The sequence below is a fragment of the Oxyura jamaicensis genome, chromosome 13 (genome assembly GCF_011077185.1).
Source record: "Oxyura jamaicensis isolate SHBP4307 breed ruddy duck chromosome 13, BPBGC_Ojam_1.0, whole genome shotgun sequence".
NCBI classification, from domain to species: domain Eukaryota; kingdom Metazoa; phylum Chordata; class Aves; order Anseriformes; family Anatidae; genus Oxyura; species Oxyura jamaicensis.
The window spans coordinates 13,121,951-13,145,665 of NC_048905.1; the positions used below are offsets into that span (position 1 = coordinate 13,121,951).

Below are 23,715 nucleotides of genomic sequence, written 5' to 3' on the forward strand. Positions count from 1 at the left end.
AAAAAAAGCTACTTTCTGCATTGCTCTCCTGTCAATTTTCAGGTGTTGCACAGGAACTGGACCAACAAAACCCATCCTTCTATCAGCACAGGCACACTCCCAGAGCTTGGGATATTTGCAGAGTTAAAGATAGCTATTATCAATAAGAAACTGGTCTCCCTTCCCCCTCACTGGGCTCTCAAAGCATCGCTGGAAATGGCTCAGTGCTGCAGAGACATGACTTCAGAGAGCAAATTGATTAGATGAAGAAGGAATTTTGTGTTAAATCAAAGATGGAGAAAAGTGATGGGGAGAAGATGGAAGCAGCTGCAGGGTGCTCCTTGGATCACGCAGGGGGACCTCAGAGCTGGTGCTGCACCCAGTGCCTCTGCAAAGCACCAGGCGAGCTGCACAACACAGCAAACCATCCTGCCAAGGCTCTCAGCCAGCGGCTCCCCAAGGCACAGACACGACCCCAAAGAGAGGGACATGTCCACCACCATGTAAACTGGATTCTCCAACTCCTCCTAAGGCTGAAAGGGAGAGGCAGAAAGCAGGTCCTTGCTTATCCTTTTCTAAGCTACAAGACACCCTGAGAAAGAACAGGACTGCATTTCTGGCTTGAGGTGCTCCATCTCTCAAGTGTGGAAGTACCAGGGAGAGGCAAAGTGACATTTTCTCCATGCCAGCACCAACCAGTTAGCTCAAACACCATACCACAGAAGCGCCACGGGTGCAACCTACTTCATCATGGGCAACCACCAGGCTGCAGGAACAGCCGGCTCTGTGCACATGCCAGAGAGCTGAACCCATCTGTGGGCAGCGAAGGAACAGCTTCAAGCACGGTCTGGTAACCCAGCAGGCAAACCATGGCAGGACCCCGTATACCTATTCATGCTGCCTGAGAGGTCTGCATTACATCATTCCTAAAGGACAGCACAGTATTTTATACCACCACCCTGCTACACAGACCCACGAGAAGGTAGCACCTACAGCTTTATTGCACAGTGCTACGTGCCGCGGGCCTCGTGCTCTGGCAGCCACTGAATCTGTGCTAGTCCCACTGCCTACCACAGGCAGAGGCATTTAGAAAGGCCCCAGAACGCTGGCATGCAGCAGTCTTGTTGAGGCAGCATCACAGAGACCAGCGCCAAGCTGCTGCGAAACGTCTGACAGCTCCGAAGCTGCAGGCAGGTTAATGTAAAGCTGTCTGCGCTGCAGCACGGATGTCTCCAGAGAAACAGCACCGTGGGGAAATGCACACAACGCTGACACCAGCCAGCAGGACAGCGAAGGGTGAAGTAGCTGTCCCATTTTGAGGTCTGGGACTCAATAGAAGAATTCACACAAATGGCAAAGCGTGAGACTGCAGGTCCTCGCTGCTGCCAATTTATCTGCAGCCTGCACATCACCAGCATCTTTTCCAGCTCCTTTTGGCCAACCAGATGGTTCTGGCTCAAATGCAACCTTCCCTTTCCTCCATCTGGAAGGGGACGGAGCGAGAGGAAGTGTCTGTGGTCAAACCAGGTTTTCATACGTGCACTAAGATGGGGGTAAGGCCAACAAGAGCAACAAATGCTAGCAGCATGTCAGAGGCAGCATCAAGTCTTCTGTAGATCCAGCAGGATGGAGAGCAAAGCACAGTACAGGCAGTGTTCCAAATCCTCTAGAAGGTGCCTAGATGCTCAGAGGCCATGAGCACATTCTCAAGGATGGTAGGAAAGAGCATGCCTTCAAACATGGCAGTTCAGCAAGGTTACCATGGGATGTTTCAACAAATCCCTCTTCCATATTTACGCCCCAAATTCCTCCCCAAAACCCACAAGAGCTATAGCTCATGAGAAGACTGCAATAAGACATACAAGAAGGTATTTCCAGAAATCCTTCACTTTTTATCAGTTCTGCTGAGAGGCTCTCTCTGCAGCAACTTCAAGTCACCCTTGAGGTTTAAATGCCAGGGCAACGTCCTCCAAGCTCACTTCCATGGGGACAGGACTGTGCAAAGGCCGGTGTCTCCAAGCACAAGGCGTGAAGGAGCAGCCACTGAGCTGTGTCTGCTGCCTCATACACACAGGTTCCACGGGCACGACACCAGGAAAACAACTTCCCTAGAACAAGCGATAAGGCTAAAAGCAGCCGTTTGCCAGCCAGCTTGAATCCATGCCCCTCTCTTTAATAGAATTGTGCATTTATCAAGCGAAGAAATAAGGTGTTTCAGTGGTGCTGGGAGCCCAGCTGCACACCACCACCTCTGATGTTCACACCTGCTCTACAACATTTCTTTACCCCTACGAGGAGCATCTCTGTCACACAGAACAAGGGCACTTTGCAGACACCACGCTGGTTTGGGAGGTTTGACGCTCCCAGAGAAAGGAGCTAGGAGACAGCGCATCTACACCACGGGCACATTCCACATCCCTGGAAAAAGAGTGCGAACAAGACAACCCCTGCCAAGTTCAGCCACACCTCTAAGAGCACCGAGCACTCGGTTAGCCGCAGGGTGCGGGTCGCTCCGGAGCTGCTCTGAAAGCTGTGGTAACGCAGCGGCTGTGGCAGACGCTGCCATGAGATGTTGCGGAAGGCATTCAGCTGTGACAGCAATGGGAGCTGCACAAGCAGGAGACAGAGAGCTAATTGAGTAGCCTTATGGGTTTTTACGTTATCCATAAATGCCCACAAGGCTCTTAGCGAAGGTGTCACACCAGGTCACCGTGCCAGGGAGAGCAGCATGGGGACTTTGCTCCTTGCCAGACATGTGAGTGACTGAATGAGTGCATGCATGCATCTGGCATTTCATGGGAAAGTGAGCTTTAATGGGCTGGGAGAGACTTCAGTTCATCTTGCTGTACGGAGACCTTCTCTTCCCTCCCCTCCATGCAGATCAATGTGACATCTGGCAGGAATTGTCCCTATCCTTTCCGATGACTCCATCAGGGCCAGTGACTGCCACACGGGCTCTGTGCAGCTGAGGCAGCAGCTGCCTCCCGGGGAGGGGGGTCAAGAAGAGAAGGAAATGCAGGAATAAAATTCCCAGCCACCACACACAGCATTGCGTACACTGCCCCTGGCCAAAGCCCATTTTCCAGCCCACTTTCTGCAGTGTTACTGGGTACCTGAGCCCCTGAATAAAAATACCTAAGCAGCAAAGCACTCAGAAGAGTGGAAAAGAGACAGCTGAGCAGGGGAAGAAGAGATTTATGATACTGAGCAACATGAAGAGAGAAATCATTTGCTCTCTTGCCCAGTGTACAAATAAAATGGCATCAAAGGCACTAGCAGGTGGCAGGTAAAAGCAGAGCAGAGAAGGAGCATCGCACAACGCTTTGTTAGGCTCTGAAACTCCTCCCCACAGGAGGCTCAGGACACCAAGTGCCTACCTCAATTCAGAGAGCAGCTGGACAAGTTCAGGGAAGAAAAGTTCCATCAAGACAAAGGCGTTAATTTTGGTTCAAGCAGCTGCTGAGCTGCAAGCTGCTGGAAATCCTCACCCTGCCCTTCCAGCTCTCCCACAGGCACACATTGCTGATGGAGCTGCAGAGCAGCATTTCATAGCTGGACCTTCCTCTGCCTCAGACCTGTTACTGGAGGATCAGCAGAGGAACAGAAAGCACCAGAGCTCCCCAGGGGATCTCAAACCAGTCTCAGGGCAACTACTGATGTCCAGACAGGTCAGGGAGAGCTTGCAGAGCGTTCAAAGCATGGCTTCCATTATTAACCACTGGCCTGAGGCTCCATGGAGAAGTACACATGTGGTCTTACGGATGAAGAATGGGCTGATAAGGGGTCCCAGCAGGCTCTCCTGATTCCCCATGTAAGCCTTCACCACGGGTGCTGGAGAGACAGACTTCATCCCTTGCCCACTATGCAGGGCTGGGTAGGAATTTCCACAGAAGGACAGTGTGAGTGGGATTTGCAAGGTGAAGAGTGTAATTGCGTGCTGATGGGAGGGGTAGGAGAACAGAAACGATTCCAGCTGAGGTTTTTATTACCTCATTTGCTTTAAATACATTTTAAACAGACACTGCTAAGCTCAGGAAGACTTACACTAAAGTAAGCCAATTACACTGCAATCAATAACTTAAATTTTGAAAAAAAAGTCATGTTTAAAGCCAGCTGTGAACCTCCACAGAGAGGCTTGTAATTTTTTTGACAAAAATCAGTTAAAATGTGCCCAGTGGCCTTGAAGTCTGGGCCCCATCCTGGGGCAGGTAAGTCTTCAGTGCCTCTGATGTCTCCCCTCTACTCAGGGCGTTTAAAATCGCCCAGCCCCTCCAAACACTGCTCAGTTTCCAGGCTGGCCACCTGCAGCTCAAACACACAGCTCCTGCCACTTGAAAGGAACACACCGCAAAGCCTTTTTCAAAGAAACCCCTCCAGGCGGCTGCGTTTGAAGCGGCAGAGACAAAAGCTTTTGCAACTCGCACGGGGCTTCGCCGGCTCTCGGGGGCTTGCGACTAACCACTGTTTTCCCTGGGGGACCCATTTCTTCTGCCTCCCACACCAGTTTCTACGGAGGACAGCTTTGTGGGCAGCTCAGGCAGGGCTCTGAAGCTTGGCCAAACACAGTCCAGACAAATTACCGGTGAGTTCAGGCTCTGCTCTGCTCCCCAGCTCATTACTTCACCCCAGGGCAGTGCCGGGGGGCACCGGGTGCTGGGCTCCAGATGCGATCTGACTGTACAAATGCATCAGGGCATCCCAGCACCATCTGTCGGGCTCAAATCCCTCTAAACCTTCTCCCACCTCTCCCCATGTCCACAGACAGCCCACAAGGACAGCACAGGCTCTTTCGGTGAGGCGATAGCGTTGTGCTGTTATTCCCCCTTTGGTGCAAATGTCACTTCTTGACTTGAGTAATTAAGCTGTGAATAGACTGCTTTTTCCCCTCTCAACCCCTGCTTATATCACTCCATCCCTTTTCGGCCCTAATTACAGAGAATAATAAATCCAGCTAGACAGCCCTTTTCTGAAGAGCAATTTGGTTTGACTCTTCCCAGCACTAATGAGTTCGTTAATAGAGGATTTTCCCTCTCCCTGCCCTCTCCTAATCTATATTTCCCTAAATAGCACCACACACACGGGTAGCTTTCCCATACGGCTGCAGGTGCTGCCTCTCCCTAACCCATCTTCTCCACTCCCCAACAGAAAGAGAAGCAGAGCAATGCACCTCCCAGCCTTTTCCTTCTGGCAAAGGAGATGGAAAGCAAGCACAATTAATAACTGATCGCTAACTAGCACCAGGAGGATCACTCGCCAGTTCACAAGCATGGCAGACAAACACTGGGCTACTACAGCCTGACAGGTCAGAACCAACACCGGGACTGGGAGAGCAGGTTAGCTGTTAGCCCAAAGAGCAGAAAGATGGCACACAGTGCCTGTCACAACTTAACTGCTTCATTCAGAACAAATCAAACACACACAACTTCGGAACATCTCATTTATGTCACGGGAAATATTGCTGGTGGCCTGCATGAAAAAAAATTCTGCCTCTCACTCCTGAGAGAGGCAAAGGATTTGAAGCAGCAGATGTTCTCAAATAAATAACAGCTTCCTCCTGTCCCTTATTCAATAAAAGCTATCCAAGAAAAGGGGAGATGCAAATTCCCTTCCTAACACACACAGAGAGAAACAAGAACTCTCTTCACTCCTAACCAAAATTTCCTAACAAGGCTTTTATCAGTAGCTCTGAAAATCTCACCCCCAAATGTTGTTCCTAGAACTTAAATCAGAATTTCCAGGGACAGGTGTTAGAGTTGATAATTCACTATTAATTCAGCTCTAAGAGGAACCACCTAAAATTGCAGGGAAATTGGTGCCTGGGTGACCTTGCCCGCACTGACTATACAGAGCAGATTACACACCCTGGAATTCCAGATTCCATTTTCCATATGAAAAATGAAGCATTCAGTACTTTTCAGCTTATGTTTTCAAGGTTTTGTCAGAAACCATTCCACAAATCCCACTCAAACTCACTGATGGTTTCCGCTGCCCTCACTCCGAGTATTCTCAGGATATTTTCATGCCTGCGCTGTGCCTGAAGACATGCCCACTGACCTGAGAGCACACGGCATACCCCTAGGCATTTCTCCTCTTGGATATTTTACAGGATAAACCTGAACTAAAGTACCAAGTCTGAGACAAGGAGAGGTCATCGTGGTAACATACGGGGTACAGAGATACCAGCGATTCTGGAGACAGTTCTGCCTCCATGCTCCACAATTTTTCCTCTAAGCCCCTTCTTTGACAAAACTATTTTCTCATATCTCTCAGCAGCCCATTTATTATCCTCTCTATTAATAAACCTTCATTCCCTGATGAATGAATGCAATTTATCATTAAATTAGAAGATGAAATAGGGCTATTTTTTAAGAAAACAAGGAGATTAACTACTATCAACAGGATATTTCTCCATTATAAAGCTCCACCTTCCTCAGCGAATGCAGGAGCCGCGCTGTTTAAAGCAGCCCTAAGATGAGGCGAGGCAGGAGGGACAGCCAGGTGACATCCTGCTATGTAAATACGTGGATCAATCTAAAAGCGACTAGGAAAGAAAACACGGGGCGTTATAGCCATGATTCACTCTGGAGCTTTCCAATAGAACAATTAAAAGAAATGTAAAAGTTTCACTCGTGCATAAATGAGGCTTCCAGGAGCTGACGTGACAAAGCACTGCCTAGATAATAAAAACCATCTCTCCACGCATACCCCAGTGATTAATCACAAAACAAAAGGTCAGTCAGGAAGAGCATTCAAACCAAATACAAAACAGCTTTCTGCTGGAAACCCAGGCCAGCCTCCCATAGCATTTCTGTGTCCTCCAGGTCCTGAGAACTGTCCCTCAGGAGAGCACAAAGTCAGCGCTAGCACATGCACAGAACATGTCCTCAGCACCACTGTGGCCGAGCAGGTTTGCTTCCTGCAAGTTTCTCCGCACAGCTTCATCCCCTGGCTGCCACCACTCTCTTCATGACACAGTAAATGCGATTCTAATTTCATCTAGGGTAAGTCCACCGTCTGATTTCTATCTCTAGAGCCAAGGAAGTGATTTTCTTTCATTCCTGGATGCTAAGCAGGTGGGCCAGCTTCTGCCCCCACACTGCAGAGAGAAGAAAGAATTGGGTTTCTACCTCTTTACTGGTCAGCTGCAACGAGGTTTCTTCTGTAAGGAACACAGGGAGAAACTGGACCAAACCCACCCTGCTGAGCACACTCACACAGCCGTGTGCCCTTGCTGCAGATGCAATCTTTCCTGGAACAGCACACCCTGGCTGGGCTATTCACGGCCCGCATCAGGTTCCTGCACTGGAGGAATCTATTAATTCCGAGTAAGGGCTCGTTCTCTAAAGAGCTGCTGATAAAATGGAACTGATAAAATGGAGGTAATTTAAAGGTCAGATGAAATCCAACTCGTGTTCATCCTGCCTTATAACGGAACATCGCCAAGATACTTCATCGACAAAGGGGCATTTCTATGTATTTTTATTTTTTCAGAAAAATTGCTTATCTGTAACAGAGACACTGACTGCCTGATAGGAAACCTTCCCACGTTAATCTACCTAACAGCTGGCATCCTGCTGCCCGCCTGGGTGTCCCTTCCTGGAAATTAAATCTCCTATCATCTTTTTATCACACTTTGGAAGAAAGAAATGGGAACTAAATGGAAACCACTTGAGCAGCAGAAAGAAGAGCCGAAACAGATAGGGCTGCATTAACCCAAGCATGTAAGGAGACAAGTTGCTGCCATGCTCAGTCACATTCCTCCCCCTTTGCTCTGTGCCAGCTCAGTCCAGCTGCCCATGCCATGTTTTTGTTTGCCATTGGATCCACAAGCCACACAGACTGAAGCTTGGCCTTGAAACCAAGTTCTCTATGTTGTACAGGTTACCAAAAATCTTCTCCCTTTTCACAATAGGACAAGCTATATAAAAGGGCATGTCTGCACTGCAGCAGAAGAAAATTCACCCAACAGGAGAAAGCTCACAGATTTCCCCAGGAATCCTACAGGGGGAATCAGGCAGTACCTCAAGTTGCTTACCTTCTTCACACTCCCCAGCCTCAGCATCCACTGTTGGCTGCCACTGGAGACTAGGCTACAGCTGGACCTGCTACAGTGTTTCTGATGTGCTAAGGTATGTGTTGGGATACGCTAGGTCCCAACTAAACAGGGGCTTCCAAGCCATGATATCCAACCCATAAACTTTTCCCCATCTGTCACACACCCTATTCTTTGCTAACTGAACTCTCTGCTGTCCCCATCAGGAATACACAGAGGCCCTGGATCTGTCTACAACAAGGGAAGCTCCTCTGCTGCCAAAATTCAATGGATAGGAGGTTCAGATAAACTCCCCCATGCCGATCAAAGGGACGGGGCTCCCCGGCTGCTCCACTTCCTTCTGCAGCAGGAGACTTGCATGCAGATCTCTCATTCCCTCCAGCCTGTTCTCTGCCTCCATCCTTTGCATGCTCCTCCCCAATTCCCTATAATTAATATTAAACATTACAGTTTTGTTCTATTAACACAGATTGCCCTTTCCAGAGGCAGATTAAAGAGTTTCCACCGGGGATTTCACCCCTCCTTAACAATTTTGCTTCTGTGATCAGTGCTGTCTGTGTCTCTCACTAGCTCCTAGGGGAAAGGAGTGGGAGGGAAAAAGAAGACAAACACTTATTAACAACTACTTTGAAGAGCTGGAGATTGTGAATTAAACTGATGATTAACTCCCGTTTTGCCAACAAGGCAGGTTCCCCTTTCCTTCCTCCTCCTGCTCCTCCTATGGGATTGACAACTGAGAATCACCCAAATCACGTGCAGAGTTTCACCTAATCAGCAGACTTTCTTTCTTTCACTCCCTCTCTATTCTATTTATTTATTTTTGTGGCTGGGGAGGCAGGGCAAGGGAGGAAGGTTGTTGCTCAACAAGAAATAAATGCACATAAAATACTCCAGCATACAGGAATGTGAGTGTGGGGGGTGTACACGAATTCCCCATGATCCCTCCAGTTTGGTAACACATGTTGGCCCTGAGGCAGCTCTAGTTCCCTTCCCAGCTAGGTGCTTGCTGATATTTTTAAGGGGCATTCCAGGACAAACCTGACTCATCAGACAGCATTACCTGCATGCAGCATCACAAGGCTTGGCAGCAAGTGCCGTATTTCCACCAGCAGCACGCAGCCCACCACACTAAAACCCCATACATCACCACAGCCGAATTTTTCCAAGTCCTCACACTGACTCCTTGCTAACAGCAGCGTCCAGAGACACCTCAAGTCCAAAGAGCAAGTACTGGTCCCTAATACAAACCCCTGTTCACTGCCAAAACCTTGGGCCACCTGTAAACGTGGTGATCTGTGAAACATACCCCACACGTCACTTGTGCTTTCCCAGACAGCAGGGCGACAGCTGATGTTCTCCTTCCCAAAAACACCAGCCCCAGGGGAGACTCTGACCAGCTGGTATCTCTGGGGGTTTTAGGCAGAAAGCAAAACTGTGAGTCTTTCAAGCCAACCAAAGAGGAGCATGTACGTTATTCAGTTTATTAGAACACTCCACAAATGAATTACTATTTCCTCATCTGTCATAACTGAATTTTGACACTTGTGGTATCACCAAGTAAATCCAGCCACTGAGAATTCACTATGAAAGCTCATCGTATTAATTGAAAACCAACATTATCATGAGATCTAACATCTATGAAGATGCATGCTTAAAGTGAACAAGCTACTTATAATCAAGACACGTTATTTAGCGTACAAGCCCCATACGAGGTCTGTGTTAAATGCAGAACTACCTGTACACGCGTGGCATTTATTTAAGATGTTTCAGGATGCAGCAGCTTTTTCAGCAAAGAGAACTTAATCAGTCCCTTGAGCTTTCCCTTCTCCTGCTAGGGAAAGGAAAGTGCAGCTGTATTGATTTCTAATCTACAGCTCTGCCACGTGAGCCGTTTTATTGGGCCAACAAACTGTTTAACAGACAAGGTCCCAGAGGTCTCTGGTTTTTGCAGGAGCACAGACACACCCTCTATAGAAAGATGATGTCATGTTAACTGGAATTTACGAGACAATACATCACGATACTGGGTGCCAGCAGTACAGACTGCCTGGAGTCCATTGTAATGCCCTGTGTCATTTGGTTTTTACTTTGTCCACTTTCTTCTGGTAGATCCAGCATTTTCTATACCAGATTTCTCTTTAACTTTCCAACAGAATAGCACAGACTTTTAGAGGAAAATATGTTGTTTCACCAATGCTAAAAAGCATCCCTCTGTAGATTTTTTTTTAAAGGCAATAACCTGTTCCCAGTAATTCCCAGTGAAGATTTAGATTCAGTAGGGCTGGGGGATGTGCCCATTGCACTTCCTAGGAAGAACTGTCCAACTTCAGCCAAGTTATGAACCATTGGAAAGCCTCAATGAGAAAGACTCCACCAGATAGCATGGAGGTACCACAAAATACCTTTCTGGAAAGGAAGAAAGTCTACTCGTCTTGGGTGGAAGGTTACAAAGGGAAGACTTGTACTAAACCTTCAGTAAAGTTTCCACCTAAGGACCTGTTCTCTGGGTTACGTATCATACTGCATGCTGCGTGATGATATTTATGAGTTACATATCATGCTAACAAGGCTTTGGGAGCTATCACGCTCTGCCAGGTTTCCACAACAGATCTCAGGAAGTCAAAAGACGTTAAGGTTTGGGCTCATATTTCCCACCCAGAAATCCCATGCAGCCATTGTAGTAGGTTGGTTATTCCTTCACAGACAAATCTGCCAGCTCTCAAATACCAAGAAAAGTGAATTATAATAGCTTGTGTCTACAGAGGAAATCTCTCCTAAAAATTGAATTCAGTACCTAAGTTCTAGCCCTCTGACAGAGTTCTTCCACTTCAAATAATACGAATACAAAGACATCAGAAATAACTCTAATGTGTTGGAGATAGAAATCAGGCAATAGTCAATGTTCTGTTTCTCTCTGACACTGAATTACACTGCTTCAGACCAACTCTGCTTCCTGCTTTACTCTCACCATCACGGCCCAAGAGAGTTTAAGCAGAAGCTAGGATGCTGTCAAATAAAATTCCCCACCAGTTGAAAGGGCTGATTTTTCCCATGGATGTGTTATCTGGGAAGAAAGGTGAGAAGTCGCTCCTCAGACATAATGCATTACATGAAAGTTAATAAGTTGAATTATATTTACAAGTCCACGTGCAAGCAGAAATATGCATAGATATGTTTTAGCATCCGCTACTTTCAGACTGCGAGCCAAAGGAGAATACGGCCTCACAAGCTTCTTCGGCTCCCATTGAAAGATGCCCATTGATTTGATTTACTGCCTTTTGTTTCCAGACAACAGCTTCATAGATTCAGTAATCAAGCAGCAAATGCAAAGTGAGGCCACGTCTGGTCATAGGCATGGAAATTTAATGAGAGGATTGTGATTCCCCATGTCTCAGCCAAGCTGTTTCTCACCCTCAGTGTTCCAAATCTTCCCTGAAACCTAACAAAGCCTTTTCTCTCTGCACAGCCTACATAAATCACTTTTGTCTAATTCAATTGCCTTGGTAGTGAACTATTTTCATGGGGAGGGAAAGCTATATAAAAGAAAAATGCTGGCATGGTGCAACATCATGAATAGGCTGCAATTTCTTTTCTCTGACTTGTCCAAAGGAAATGCATGATAAGGCTCCCATTTTTACCATAAAGAATTATACTGATGCTTGGAAAAATTCAGAGCTAGCATATCTTCCCCCTTCCCCCCTGCCCAAGAAATCCACTCTGTTTACAACCTGTTTTTTTTTTATGCATCCATTCCTTTTAATAAATACTGGCCACTGATGCTTAGCAGGAATTTGCACAGGCTTTGCAACTGTAGCTCTTTGCCACGCATGCAGCAGGTAAAGGCAGCAGGGAACAGTACTGCAAAACTCATAGCCGATAGCACGTTAGTGCCTATGCCTTAGCTGAATTCTAGATGCAGAAGCTGCCTGCCTTGAGTTTCTTCAAAACACAATTATTTAAATATTTTGAAAAGGGATGACAATTTCCATTCTAACGTGATAAATAATCTTGTCGTTAAGGCAAAAAGAATTGTGATATAGGGAATTTGGTGACCCCAGGGTATGATTTTAAGAATATTCACCATGTAGAAGGGTCATTATGATTAGCATCTTAGGAAAATCAAGATATCTCTTTCTTTAAGGATGGCAGTCCTTTGGAGGAGGAGCTTTGTCAGCTGCTGTGATCCAACAGAGCATCCAGAAGCTTGTGTCAGAGGAGTGCTCCCCCTGTTCATATTTAGCAGAGAACAAGTCAGTAAAGATGACTATGGTAAATTCCCTTTGTTGAATCCAATGAATAGCCCACCTTGTCTGAGAGCCTTCCCCAAGTGGTAAATCGATAGCATCACACAAAAAGTAGAAAACAGAACACACTGAACAAAATTCACAGGCATCCTATGGAGGCAAATTCTGCCCGAGTCCGGGACAAACAGCAAGCTGAGAGATGGCATGAAAGAGGACTTGTATCTGTCATAGGATTTAACTCAGCAAGTTGCAAGGAAAAATATAGCCTAAGGCAACAACAACCTACTTGGCAAAAATGTTAAAATCCCTGTTCTTCCCAGGCTTTCTGACAGACACACTTGAGGCATGAGGTACCACACCTGAGGCAAAGATTTTAGGTGAGGTAGGCATCTTGACTTGCTCACAGCCCAGCTGAGATTTTCAAATGGCACCTTTCACCTGCAGTAGGGTTTCCAGAAACAGTTACCTGCAATCGTAGTGCAGAAACATCCTTAGGAACCCAACACTACAGCATCAGCCCTCCTTGTCAAATAAAGGGGTAAAAGCAAGGTGTTTTATGAAATGTCATGAGCTACCAAAAGGCTAGGTTAAGTCAGTGGTACTCAAGTAAATTTCCACAAATCCATTGGACTAGTTTTGAACAACAAAATAAAATACAGCTGTGTAATCAGCCTTTTGCCTAATGACCTCTCAAAAATCACTGCCGGTCACTTTAGGTAATGACTGCTTTGGATGGCAGGGAAGCTGCCAGTCCACGTGAATGAAATAATCTTAAAGTGCATCCGCTAACTTGGACAATTCAAAGAATCTCCAATACTGAAGCAAGAAACCTATACTACCAGAGCGAGGCCCCTACCAATACATTACATCTCAGCAGCACAATCAAACCTGAAAGCATCTCACAGGGGTGGAAAGCTGTCTCTTCTGTTAACCCAATATGAAAACCTACCCTGTTATCAGCATTTTCTGGTGCTTGGATGTCATAAGTAAGAGCGGTTCCATACTTCCCTTTAGAGTCAAAGAATTTCATTAAAGTGGAAGAAGGATCAGACCTCTTATTTGCTAACAGAAGAGCGATCCTACAGGACTTCATTTTATCCTTCACATGTCTGACGTGCAAATATTTCCATTGCCAAAAGCATTAAGGAAAAAAAAAAAAAAAACGCAGCTTGTTTCTTTCACTTCAGAAGATAAATTATGCTACTTGGTCCTGTGAGTGAATTGGGGCATGTAAGAGGATGTTTCAACTTCTAAACACATGCACACTGAGGGGCCACTTCAGCGTTGCCAGCTGTGATCTCCCAGTTTGCTTCCTAAGCCTGTTGCTTGCAGTCAAGATTTTCCTCTAAAGGGTTTTACTTCTTGGTGTCACCCCCACACACACACACACACAAAAAAAAAAAAAAAAAAAAAAAAAAAAAAAAAAAGAAAACCTTTTTTCCCTTTTTCCTTTGTTAGTCATTTATTTCTAAACCATGACAAGAGGAATGAAGAGGGTGAATAGCTCTTGGTCTGCCCTGTATATTTCTGCGTAAGTTTCTTCCAAGACTCAGTGCCCCCTCACCTCAAAATAAACAGACAGCTCCTTTCTCTTACAAGCAAGGCACAGGATAAAAAAAGCTTTATTTCCTGCTCCACTTGCAGGCTGCTGAGGTAGGAGCAGTGTGCTTCCCCAAACTAAAAGGTAAGATAATATTTCAAACAACTGCATAATGTTTGGCACCTGGAAAGAAAAGTTCTGGCAAGACTGGCTGTAAAAGCAACTTTGGCTTATTTTCTGTTCACAAGATATCGTAGCCCAAAAAGTTTTGTTGGCCAAGATCTTGGAAAGAAAAGGTAGTTCTGGGTTCTCAGGGATCGTCTGATAATTATTCTGTATAGCTCGGAAGATATTAACTTGTGACCTGCAACTCAAACTTCTGATGGAAGTAGCAATGTCTTTTCTCTAGGGCTATAAGGTCCGTGCTGCTTTCTTAATAGCTGCCCTCCACATCCTACATAAATTAGAACAGCAACAAGCCCATGATATGCAGCAAAATGGCTCACAGCTCAAGTCAGGTGCCATTGTATGAAATATGAGACATTGAAAAATATTAATAAATCAGCACTACTGGAGAAAAAATGACCATCCATTCTTTCTTAATTCCTCTTCTGTGGGGATTACTGCCTTAACCTGATTCATGCACCTGACAAAGGAGGCAAACACATGCATGGGAAGACCTGAATGCTTCGCTCAGCAAGCTCTTCAGCCAGCCTTCTGCAAGCCAGCCAGGAAGTCACCTTAGTGCAAGGCTTCACACCACTTCCCAGGAGTCTATGATCACAAATTGGCTATGCTTAAACTCATTAAACACGTTCCAGCTATGGGAAACTCTCATCTTGGGTGCAGCTCCTAAGAAAGGGTCCATATAGAAATGAGGAGGTACATTTCTAAGGACTCACCATGCACAACGGAGTACTTCATAACCAATAAACTCCAGCGTATTGACAGAATTCAGCTTTGTTACTCTTCCTAAAACTAAGTTCTGTTTCTATGATTAGACATATAATTTTTAAACAAATGGGACAAAAGATCGTCAATGATATTTGGTCTGAATTTCATCCAAAAATCAATCATCTACTCCACAAATCCCTCAGCTCCACACCTAATGGCCTTCTAACCTTACTCCACAAATTCTGTTGAATTTCCTATGCAAAGGTCTCCACTGGTTGGTTTTCACAGATCCACTTCATACAAAAACAGAGCTTATCAAACATTCCATCAGCATTCAATTTTTAAATATATTTTAAAAAATATGGATAAAATGGACTTTTAATTCAGTTCCAGTGGATTCTTTCACCTCTTCAGCAAAACCTTGGCCAACCACTTTAGAAAACACTGCAGGAACATTTTAGGGTGGTTTTTTTACCAGTAATTGTGGGGGGAAAAAAAGTCACAGGTTCTTGAGTTTCTACAAAAACAGTATTTAGTTGAACTGTCTTACACAGAAATAGTTTACTAAACATGGAAATTAACTGAATAGGAATATAATTCATAGAATTCTTTGTAAAATTCCCCAAACTTGAATTTCAAATCAGGTTTTCTTTTTCAGCATCAGAAAGGTAAGCATTGCTGCTGTAGCAATTTGAATCTCTGTCTTGGGGAGTACAATCCAAGTTGTTGGGCACAGTTTCCTCATCAGCCATTCTCCAAAGAACAAACTGACAAAAATGGATTTAGTATTCCCAAGTTACTCTGAGTGTACTTTACATCTCTGCTAGCCACTTCTTCATTGAAAATCCTATAACTTATCAGGGGAAAAAAGGCAGTGTGTGTGCATGTTTTGTTTTCAGCTTGATGGAGCTTAACCCTATATCTGAGTTTTTTATTAAAATTTTAATTTTGAAAAGAAGAGAAATTGAAAATGGCTCTATCTACTATAAAATCCAGAGATGAAAATCAGATCCTGAACAGAAACAGCTTGCTGTTGTGAATGAGGCTTTAGGTGAATTCTCCAACAGGGTGCAAGTTCATTTAGTCACAGTGCAATTTCCAAGGCCTTCTGGGTTGCCCTTTCCCTTCAGTGATTCTTAGGATCAACTATCATATCAGTTGATACTCTCAGACTGCCAGGACCATGGAAAAGATTCATTTTTCCCCACAGAGAAGAAAATAAATTTACTTACCGACTTCAGGGAGAAAGGATCAGGGATGAGCCATATGAAGAAGAATAAATTGTAAAGGAAGCTGAGGGAATAGGTATTCCCTGACTCCCACAGCCAGAAAAATAATTAAGAAGGAGGAGCAGATAATTAAAAAGTTTTTGTTTTTTTCCAGCCATGAAAGACTTGGACCTCCTGACAAACATATCATCTGAATGTTATTCCACACGCACTTCTCTGCACGTGTGCATTTGCGGAGTAAAAATTTTAGCTAAGATGAAAAGAAGTTAAAAGCATTCTGCACATTTCCCATAGCTCCTGTTGTGTTCTCCAAGTGTCTGATTTGATCCTTTCTGCCAAAAAGGTTCTGATCTGCTCCTACTGTACAGGGAATTGAGAGCAGAGATATTGAAAGCCTTATGGCTACGGGTGCATTTCAGTAACTCTGTTCTGGGTCAGACTCAGGCTTTCACTGATACTTACTATATAGCAAAGAATAATCCAGTGGTGTTTGTTTATTACCAACCTCTCTATGACAAATGAAATTCTGAAAATTTCTGACACAGGCACTGAGCTTCTGGGAGAGGAGATAGGCCAGATGTTTTCTTGTACAACTGCCTTATACAACTGACCTAATCACCCTGACTTCAACTCGTGCCTTTGTTCAGTGCCCAGAGAAGGTGAAAAAAATAATTCATGAATTCTTTGCCATGTCCCTGTTTCCATCTCCCTCAACAGCTGCCGTTCATCTCACCAGTCATGATGGCCCACTCTTGATTACAGTTATTTCCTCTTCCTGGTAATCACCACTTGTAGAATGGCCAACCGTAACACTGAAGATTAAGATCTCATATAGAAAATAAGCATCAGAAGCTAGTAATCCCTGAAAAACCAGGAAGCCAGTTGTCCATCTATCTGAAACACTAATAATCAAATGGAGAGAAAGAGAAAAACTGCCAGCTACATTGCCTGGACTGAGTCTCTACAGAGTCCTCAGTCATCAATACTAACTGAAAGGTTTGAATCACCAAAAGGAAGGACAATGGTCACGTTCACCTGCAGTGAAGATAGTTGCAAGATTATTATGATAAGACAGAATTAAGGTCTAGCCCTCTGCTGTACAACAAGTGTCTTCAGCCCCAACTCGGCAGCCCCAGCAACTTCCTTTTCATTGAGGTAGCCCTAGAAATGCAGAACTCAGTCCCACCTGTTGATTGCTGCACTGCTGACATTCTGCTGTCAGCTGCAACATTAAAATGTTAAGCCACTCCTGAAAGCCTAGACGTGAATATTGACCTCCTAAATGAGAAAATATTTCATCCTTCACTCTAGCACTTGCCCCACAATAACCATTTCTATGGTATCTTATGATTAAAAGAATCCATCAGTCACAGAAAGAAAATGACACAGAACCTTCCCAGACAACCTTGGCCACCTCAAGTTTTACAAGATCGTTCTATTTTGAAGCAAACTAAAATAAATAAATAATTAAATAAATAAATAATGAGGTAAACACAATAGGTAATTCCGATTTTAAGAGCTTCATTGATATTATGATGAGTTATCTTCTATCCTGTTATTTCTACAAGTTCCACCATGGAAAGGTATCTTATAAATGTTTTTGAAAACCATTTGGACTCTGCTTGAAAAATAAGCAGGCAAAATAAGGGCAAGTAAACCCTCCCAAGCATCACAAAACGCAGTAGCAAAACCAAAAAGAGCTAAAACCCAGCCTACGAACAAGCCAGACCCCATCCTGGGAGAAGAGTCCTGCCAACCCATACCTGATGAAGGAGGTTATTTACAGTAATGGTGATAAAACTGACTTCCAGCCTTTATTAGACCTCTCATAGCTTCTCAAGAGAGATGAAAGATACCAAATCTGGCATTGTCCAGAGCCAGCTTGGGTGACTTCCTTATTATTCTGAGATCCCTACGGAAGGGTTTCAGTTGGGGTTGGCTGGCAGTTTCTTGAATTACCTGGGTTAAATCAGATAACGGGAACTCCAGGGAGCTGGAGCCAGCCATGAGCAAGGTCCCATGCATGCAGGCACTGTACCAAGACAAGCAAGCAACAACTGCTTTGGCACCAGGAGGATATACAAGAGCATATATTGTGGGGGCGTGGGGGCAGATATCCCGGACAAACAAACAAAAAAAAAAAAAAAAACACAGACAATGAACATTTTTATCCAGATTATGTTCTCAACACAGCAGCAAAATATAATGAAAGTGCAGGTACATTTGGGGCCCTCACAGTAAGACATAGAAAACTTGTATCTCTCTTAAATTTACATCTCTTGCTTTTACTGTCTGATTTAAATTGCCTGAATGCCTAGACCTGCTCCAAGCATCTTTTGCAACCTTTTTTTCCCATTTCCTCTAATGCCATAAAAGGTAAATATGGCTCTTATTTCTCTCAGTAACAAGGCACTTTCAAAGCAGAGGAATCCCCAGGCCCGCACCAATCACTCAGCCTGCCAACTAACATCACCATGACAGAGGACAGCAAAGAAGGTAAATGCTTCCACTGGAAAAGGGGGAAAGCTTCCCTTCAAAGGGAACAGCTGCGAAGCATCACTGTTATACAAACACACATCTGCTTCCTCGATCTTATGCACAGCCACCTTCCTCCCCTAAAGCTGAGGCATTGCAAGGAGAGCAGGTGGTGGGGAAAAAAGAAGGCAAGTCTGAATTCCTTTGGTATAAAGAAGATCAAATTTACAACCAAGGGAGAAATCATATGAGATGGTCATATCTCTCACAGAGCTGATTTCTAAAGGCTGAAAAACCTCTAGATTTAAGCCGCAGACACCAAGGGATGATTCTGCCTTCTGCTCTTGGACCTGTTTCCTGATAAAAAAATACAGAGAAACACTATTTCTCTTCTGCTGTTTGGGTCCTATTAGCACTCCCAATCTGAAGCTCCTCCTCTGGGACATCATCTCACTGGGGGCTGGAAAAGAACATCATCAAGAGGCTCATCTATGTGAGGATAAATTTCAGGAAAGGAATTACAGCAAGGAGCCAGCAAACAGCAGGGAGGATGCCCTGCATGGAACCACGTCCCCAGGAGTCACCATGAACTGAAATCAGAGCCTGTTATTAATCTAGCTAGACACCGAGACCCAGTAGCTGGGGTAAATCAGATTAAACTCCTTCTCTTTAAAGGATAGAAGCCAAGCAAGTCTTTCTTCCTCTTTTATTTTGAATGACAACCAAAAGGATATTTCTGTCTGCTTGGCTAAAAAAAACATATTGGTTTAAAACAAATACGAACAGGAGATCAAAAACATCAGGTCAGTTTTGGCATTGCAGCAAGGTCCTTTGAGATAAAACCCGAAGCAAGAAGAAAGATTTGGCTAATTCCTAGCCCAGGGGGGCTGCAGTACTGGTGAAGCACACACTGCATTTCACCCCCCTTCTCCCCACCACTCCCCCCAACATATGGATAGGAAGATTCTTTGAACAGATTAAAAAAAAAAAAAAAAAAAAAAAAAAGAGACAGGCAGCTGAAAAGGGGTTAAAAGTGACTCCTTCTGTTCTTTGGGTAGTTTTACAAAGCACTGGACAAGTAAACAAAGCTGAACTTAAAGAAGAAATGTCCCATTACACCAGGACAGAAGAGAATTAAAAGAAAATTTTAGGTGATTCAGGAGAGTTAAGTTTTTGTTTCAATTTTCAGAAGTTGAGAAGCAAAGCAGAGTGGCTGACTGGTACGGTGGCTAAGGAGCCCATTCCTCCCCCTCCCCAACAGCCACGCTCGGCCCCCTGTGAGCACAGCCCAAGCACAGGGTCCTGGAGCTGCAATAGGAAACTGCTAAATCCTCCTTACCTGCCCCAGCCTTGGTGGCTCTGGTGTTTGCCAAACCTCTTTGCAAAATGGGGGAACAGAAAGAAAAAAATAAGGAAAGAAAAAAAAAAAAGAAAAAGACAAAAGAAAAAAAGAGAAAAAAAAAAAAAGAGAGAGAGAGAAACAACACACAGATGCTCCTTAAAAGCCAACAGCAACACATAGCAAATGCTAGTCAAGCAGATCTTCCACGAGATGGAGACTTAAAGCACGTTACGCTTGCCATGTCAAGGGAGACGATTTCAGAGAGTTCTTAAAAAGACAGCGATTTGAGTTAAAAAAGCTGAAATAAAACAAAACGTATCAGCGCTTCAAAGGTTAACAGCCTCTGCTGAACAGTATGCGTTTATCCAACCACGTCCTAGAGTATTTTTTTCAGCCCTGAGACCAATGAGCACAGCTAAGAGGAGGGCCTTGGGGTGGTGGAGAGGCTGACTTACCCCCTCCCCTCTGCTTTCCCTCTTCTCCACAACCACCCTCCCCCCCCTATTTTTTTTTTAGTTTAGTAAATTAATGCAGCAAGAAACTCCCAAGATCTGGCGAGTCCTAGCGGGGAAGAGGGCAGAGGGGAAATGAGATGCATTAGGAGGACACTGAGCCACTTTCTTTCTGAGCGCGATGGGAGTGCTTCCCAAGAAACTTCCCCTTCGCTCCCCTCCGCTCTAGCCCCGAGCAATGGGACACCTTCCCTGTAGCAGCAATAACTTATTCGGGAGGAAAATAACCCAGGAAGCCGGAATCAACAGCAGCCAAACGGCGAGCAGGAAAGCGACACAACCGGGACTGCAGTACGGCTTCGCGCTGAAATTCCTGTGGATGTAATTAGGAAGACACCCCGGCTAGCAGCGGAGATTAAAACCCCGGCTTGCCGAGGATCACCCCCCTCCCACCCAACCCCACCACCCCGATGGCAACCCGACACCCCCTGCCTCTGCCTCGCTCGCCAGCCTGATGTCCGGAGCGGGATCCCGCTGAAGGGAGGGAGCGGTGCGGGAAGCCCGGCTCCTCCGGCCCCGAGCACCACTGCAGTGGCGGTGGCGGGGGCACAGCGGAGAGGCGGGACGAGCCGAGCCGAGCCGAGCCGCCGCCGTCCGCGGTGCTGAGCGGGGCCAGTCCCGGGCGCCGTCCGCGGTGCTGAACTGGGCCAGCCCCGGGAGCTGTCCGCGGTGCTGAACCGGGCGCTGTCCGTGGTGCTGAACCGCGCCAGCACCTGGCTCTGCCCGCCGTGTTGAACCGAGCCTCCCCCGGCTCCCCCCTGCTAAAGGAAGGGAGGTTCGCCTCCCCTGCCAATTCTCCCCAGGTGCCGGGTTACTTTATTGGCCAAGCCCGCCGGCCCACCCCTCGCGGAGTACAAAAAAAACAACACAACAAACAGCCAACAACAACACGGCGAGAGCTGGAAAGATGTGCAACGTCAACGCGCTCGGAGTCTACGTGTGGGAGACGATCGTTTTCTTCAGGTAAGGTTCGGCTTTTCGGGAGGAGTGAGTGAGCAACGGGTTGGGCTGCCGTGCTCATCCGAGCTTGGGGCACAGATCCCTGTGCATCCCCAGCCCTAGGAGAGCGGCGTTCCGCCGTTCTCGAGCTGCTTTTTTGCTTTTGCTCGGTTCCCCGAGCCTGGCTATCGCCCAGCCACAGGCTCGGGACTTTCCGCGGCTTCGGGACTTACTCCGTTTAATTAGCACCGCAATCTCACTAACCGCAGTGCTGAAAACACCGGCCCCGGCTGGTTGCAAAGTGACAACTAGTGGCGGCTGGGAATGCTGCACTTGAATTTGCCCGGGTAAATATCCCCAGCTCGCCCCCTCCCCGTCCTAAGATTGCAGGTTAAGGTGAGTTCTGTAGGAGGCTTTCACTGCTCAGCTCTGTTATCTTGAGAAATCGTGGGCTTCCTTTCCCAGCAGAGCTCACGCTGTCAGCGCAGCTTGCTATGCCTACCACCACTGAACGCAAAGAAACAGTCATCTTCCTTCTCCAACTTTGTTTTTCTTTCATGTTTTTTTTTCAACATCCTTCCCCTGTGGAATCTAAATGAAAGCTAGGGGGGACATTGTGAGCTTTTTGCAATTATATCTATTACCAAGTAGCTGTAGTTTGACTCTTTGTTAGATGTGTTCAGTTTTTTATTAAGAGCTAAGGCAGGAGAAGGAGCGGTTTTACTCTTCAGGAATCATTTGTTCTACCTCTCCTTCCAGTGGTTTTATTAAATAAACAAAGGAAAATAATAGAAAAAAGCAGTTCTTCTCTGCCTGCATGAATAACACAGACTGCTGTAGCAAGTGATAGGTGCCAGATAGATGCAATTGGAGGAGAAAAAAAAAAAAAAAAGCTTTCATGACCTTTACTCCTCATCAGTCTTAGACTTCATTTCAGTTGCATGACTTCTATGTTTCTGGGTTTTATCAGTTTAATCTTTACGTGAAGATGTCATATTGCAGTTTAATGTGAAAGGACAGACATTTTTTACATATACATCACTGGAGTAATACCCCTATTTTACAAATCACTGTAACATACCTGCTGACACTGGACAGAGCTGTCTAGCTAGCAGTCTCTTTCCTTAAGAACACTAAACTCTTTCTGTGTATAAAAAAAATCATGATACCTCCACTTTTCTTGCAGTTCCACGGAAAAACAAAAGACAGCATGACCTCAAAGCACTTAACAAGGTTTATCTTTTTGGTAAACCAAGAAAGAAATTCTAGAAATAACTAATATCTGAAAAGCAATTTACAACACTCAGTATTTCAGAGCCATCCTTTCTTTTCTCATTGAGGCAGAACTGCACAATACAATAGGGTAGACTAAAAAGAAGCATATCTGCACAATAAGACCTCTAGTATAACAAACAACATTGAAGCAGATAAAATGCGAGGTTGAACACCACAAATACTCTCAAATACTCTCCAGAAAAGCTTAGAAGACAAAAGGAGGGAAGTGGGGAGGGGTGGGAGGAAGAGTGCATTCCCAGGCATGAGCTTCCTAAAGCCATAGTATTAAAGCACCTGACAGTCTCTCCTCTGAACCACCTGCACAAGTGAAATTGGTACACACTTGTCTTTTCAATCCTGTTTTATGATGCACACTGTTATGCATCACACAACACATGTGAGTGCTTACAGATTCTCAGCACATCAATTAAAGTCCAAGGCATTCAGAGCCTCGGTAAAACAATCCCTTCATGTTCTAGTGTAAATGTTTATAATGTTATAAATTATATATATGCATACATATATGTATGTGCTGGATTTGGGTATGACACATTGCATACAAAGGAAGTCTAGTTTTCCTGAAATTGATATTTAAGAAAATTTGAAAGTGTTCTAATTCAATTGCAGGAAGATGTTGAAAACAAGTTGTTCTCTGTACAGCTATCATTTTCCAAACAAGAAGCAGTTCAGTAATTCCTGACCAGAACTGACTCTGACCAATGTTTTTCTTTTTTCCCCCCCTCTTCATGTTATGCCTTCAATTTACTGCAAGCCAAAAATCTACCAGCCTTTCTAGTCCAGGAATAGCTTTGCTATTTCAGTTTCGGTAAGAGAAGTTTATTCATTAACAGTCATTCATAAACTTAGCATGCCAATTACTCAAGCACTCAGTCACGCATAATGTTGAAAAAAACCTCAAGCTGATAATCCAATAATCCATAATAGAAGTATTCATTGCTTCAAATTACAGGCTGTACCACACTTCATTGTCAGCCTGTTTAAAATATTCTGGAAAGTTAATCTATGTTCGCATATACGCTGCAAAAATAATAAAAGAAAAATCCAAAGTCTTAAAGGAAAATCTGGTATAGTTAATATAAGACTAGATCTGTTGGTTAACAAAAACGTCCTTAACCAGCCTTTTAAAAAATAAGACCCTGTGGGAAAGAGTAACAGCTGGTGTGCGAACACAAACATTATGGTATTGCCAATATAATATTTGTTTCTGTTACA

General features: G+C 45.0%; 1 protein-coding gene and 1 long non-coding RNA gene across 4 annotated transcripts in view; one reads left to right on the top strand and one right to left on the bottom strand.

Moving 5' to 3' along the window:
- Positions 1 to 23,715, bottom strand: part of LOC118173760 — a 145,533-nt gene that overhangs the window by 103,145 nt on the left and 18,673 nt on the right. Inside the window, exon 1 of one of the 2 annotated variants that reach the window (XR_004754368.1) lies at positions 19,754 to 19,857. The exons of the other annotated variant lie outside the window; for it this stretch is intronic. This is a non-coding gene — a long non-coding RNA (uncharacterized LOC118173760). Of the gene's footprint in view, positions 1 to 19,753; positions 19,858 to 23,715 lie in introns of those variants that run through there. 2 annotated transcript variants of the gene reach the window in all.
- Positions 20,286 to 23,715, top strand: part of GLRA1 (glycine receptor alpha 1) — a 38,511-nt gene continuing 35,081 nt past the window's right edge. For both annotated transcript variants that reach the window (XM_035338599.1, XM_035338600.1), the window contains exon 1: positions 20,286 to 21,231. In XM_035338599.1, coding sequence (XP_035194490.1) covers positions 21,176 to 21,231 — 56 coding nt within the window. In that variant the 5' untranslated portion in view covers positions 20,286 to 21,175. The remainder of the gene's footprint in view (positions 21,232 to 23,715) is intronic.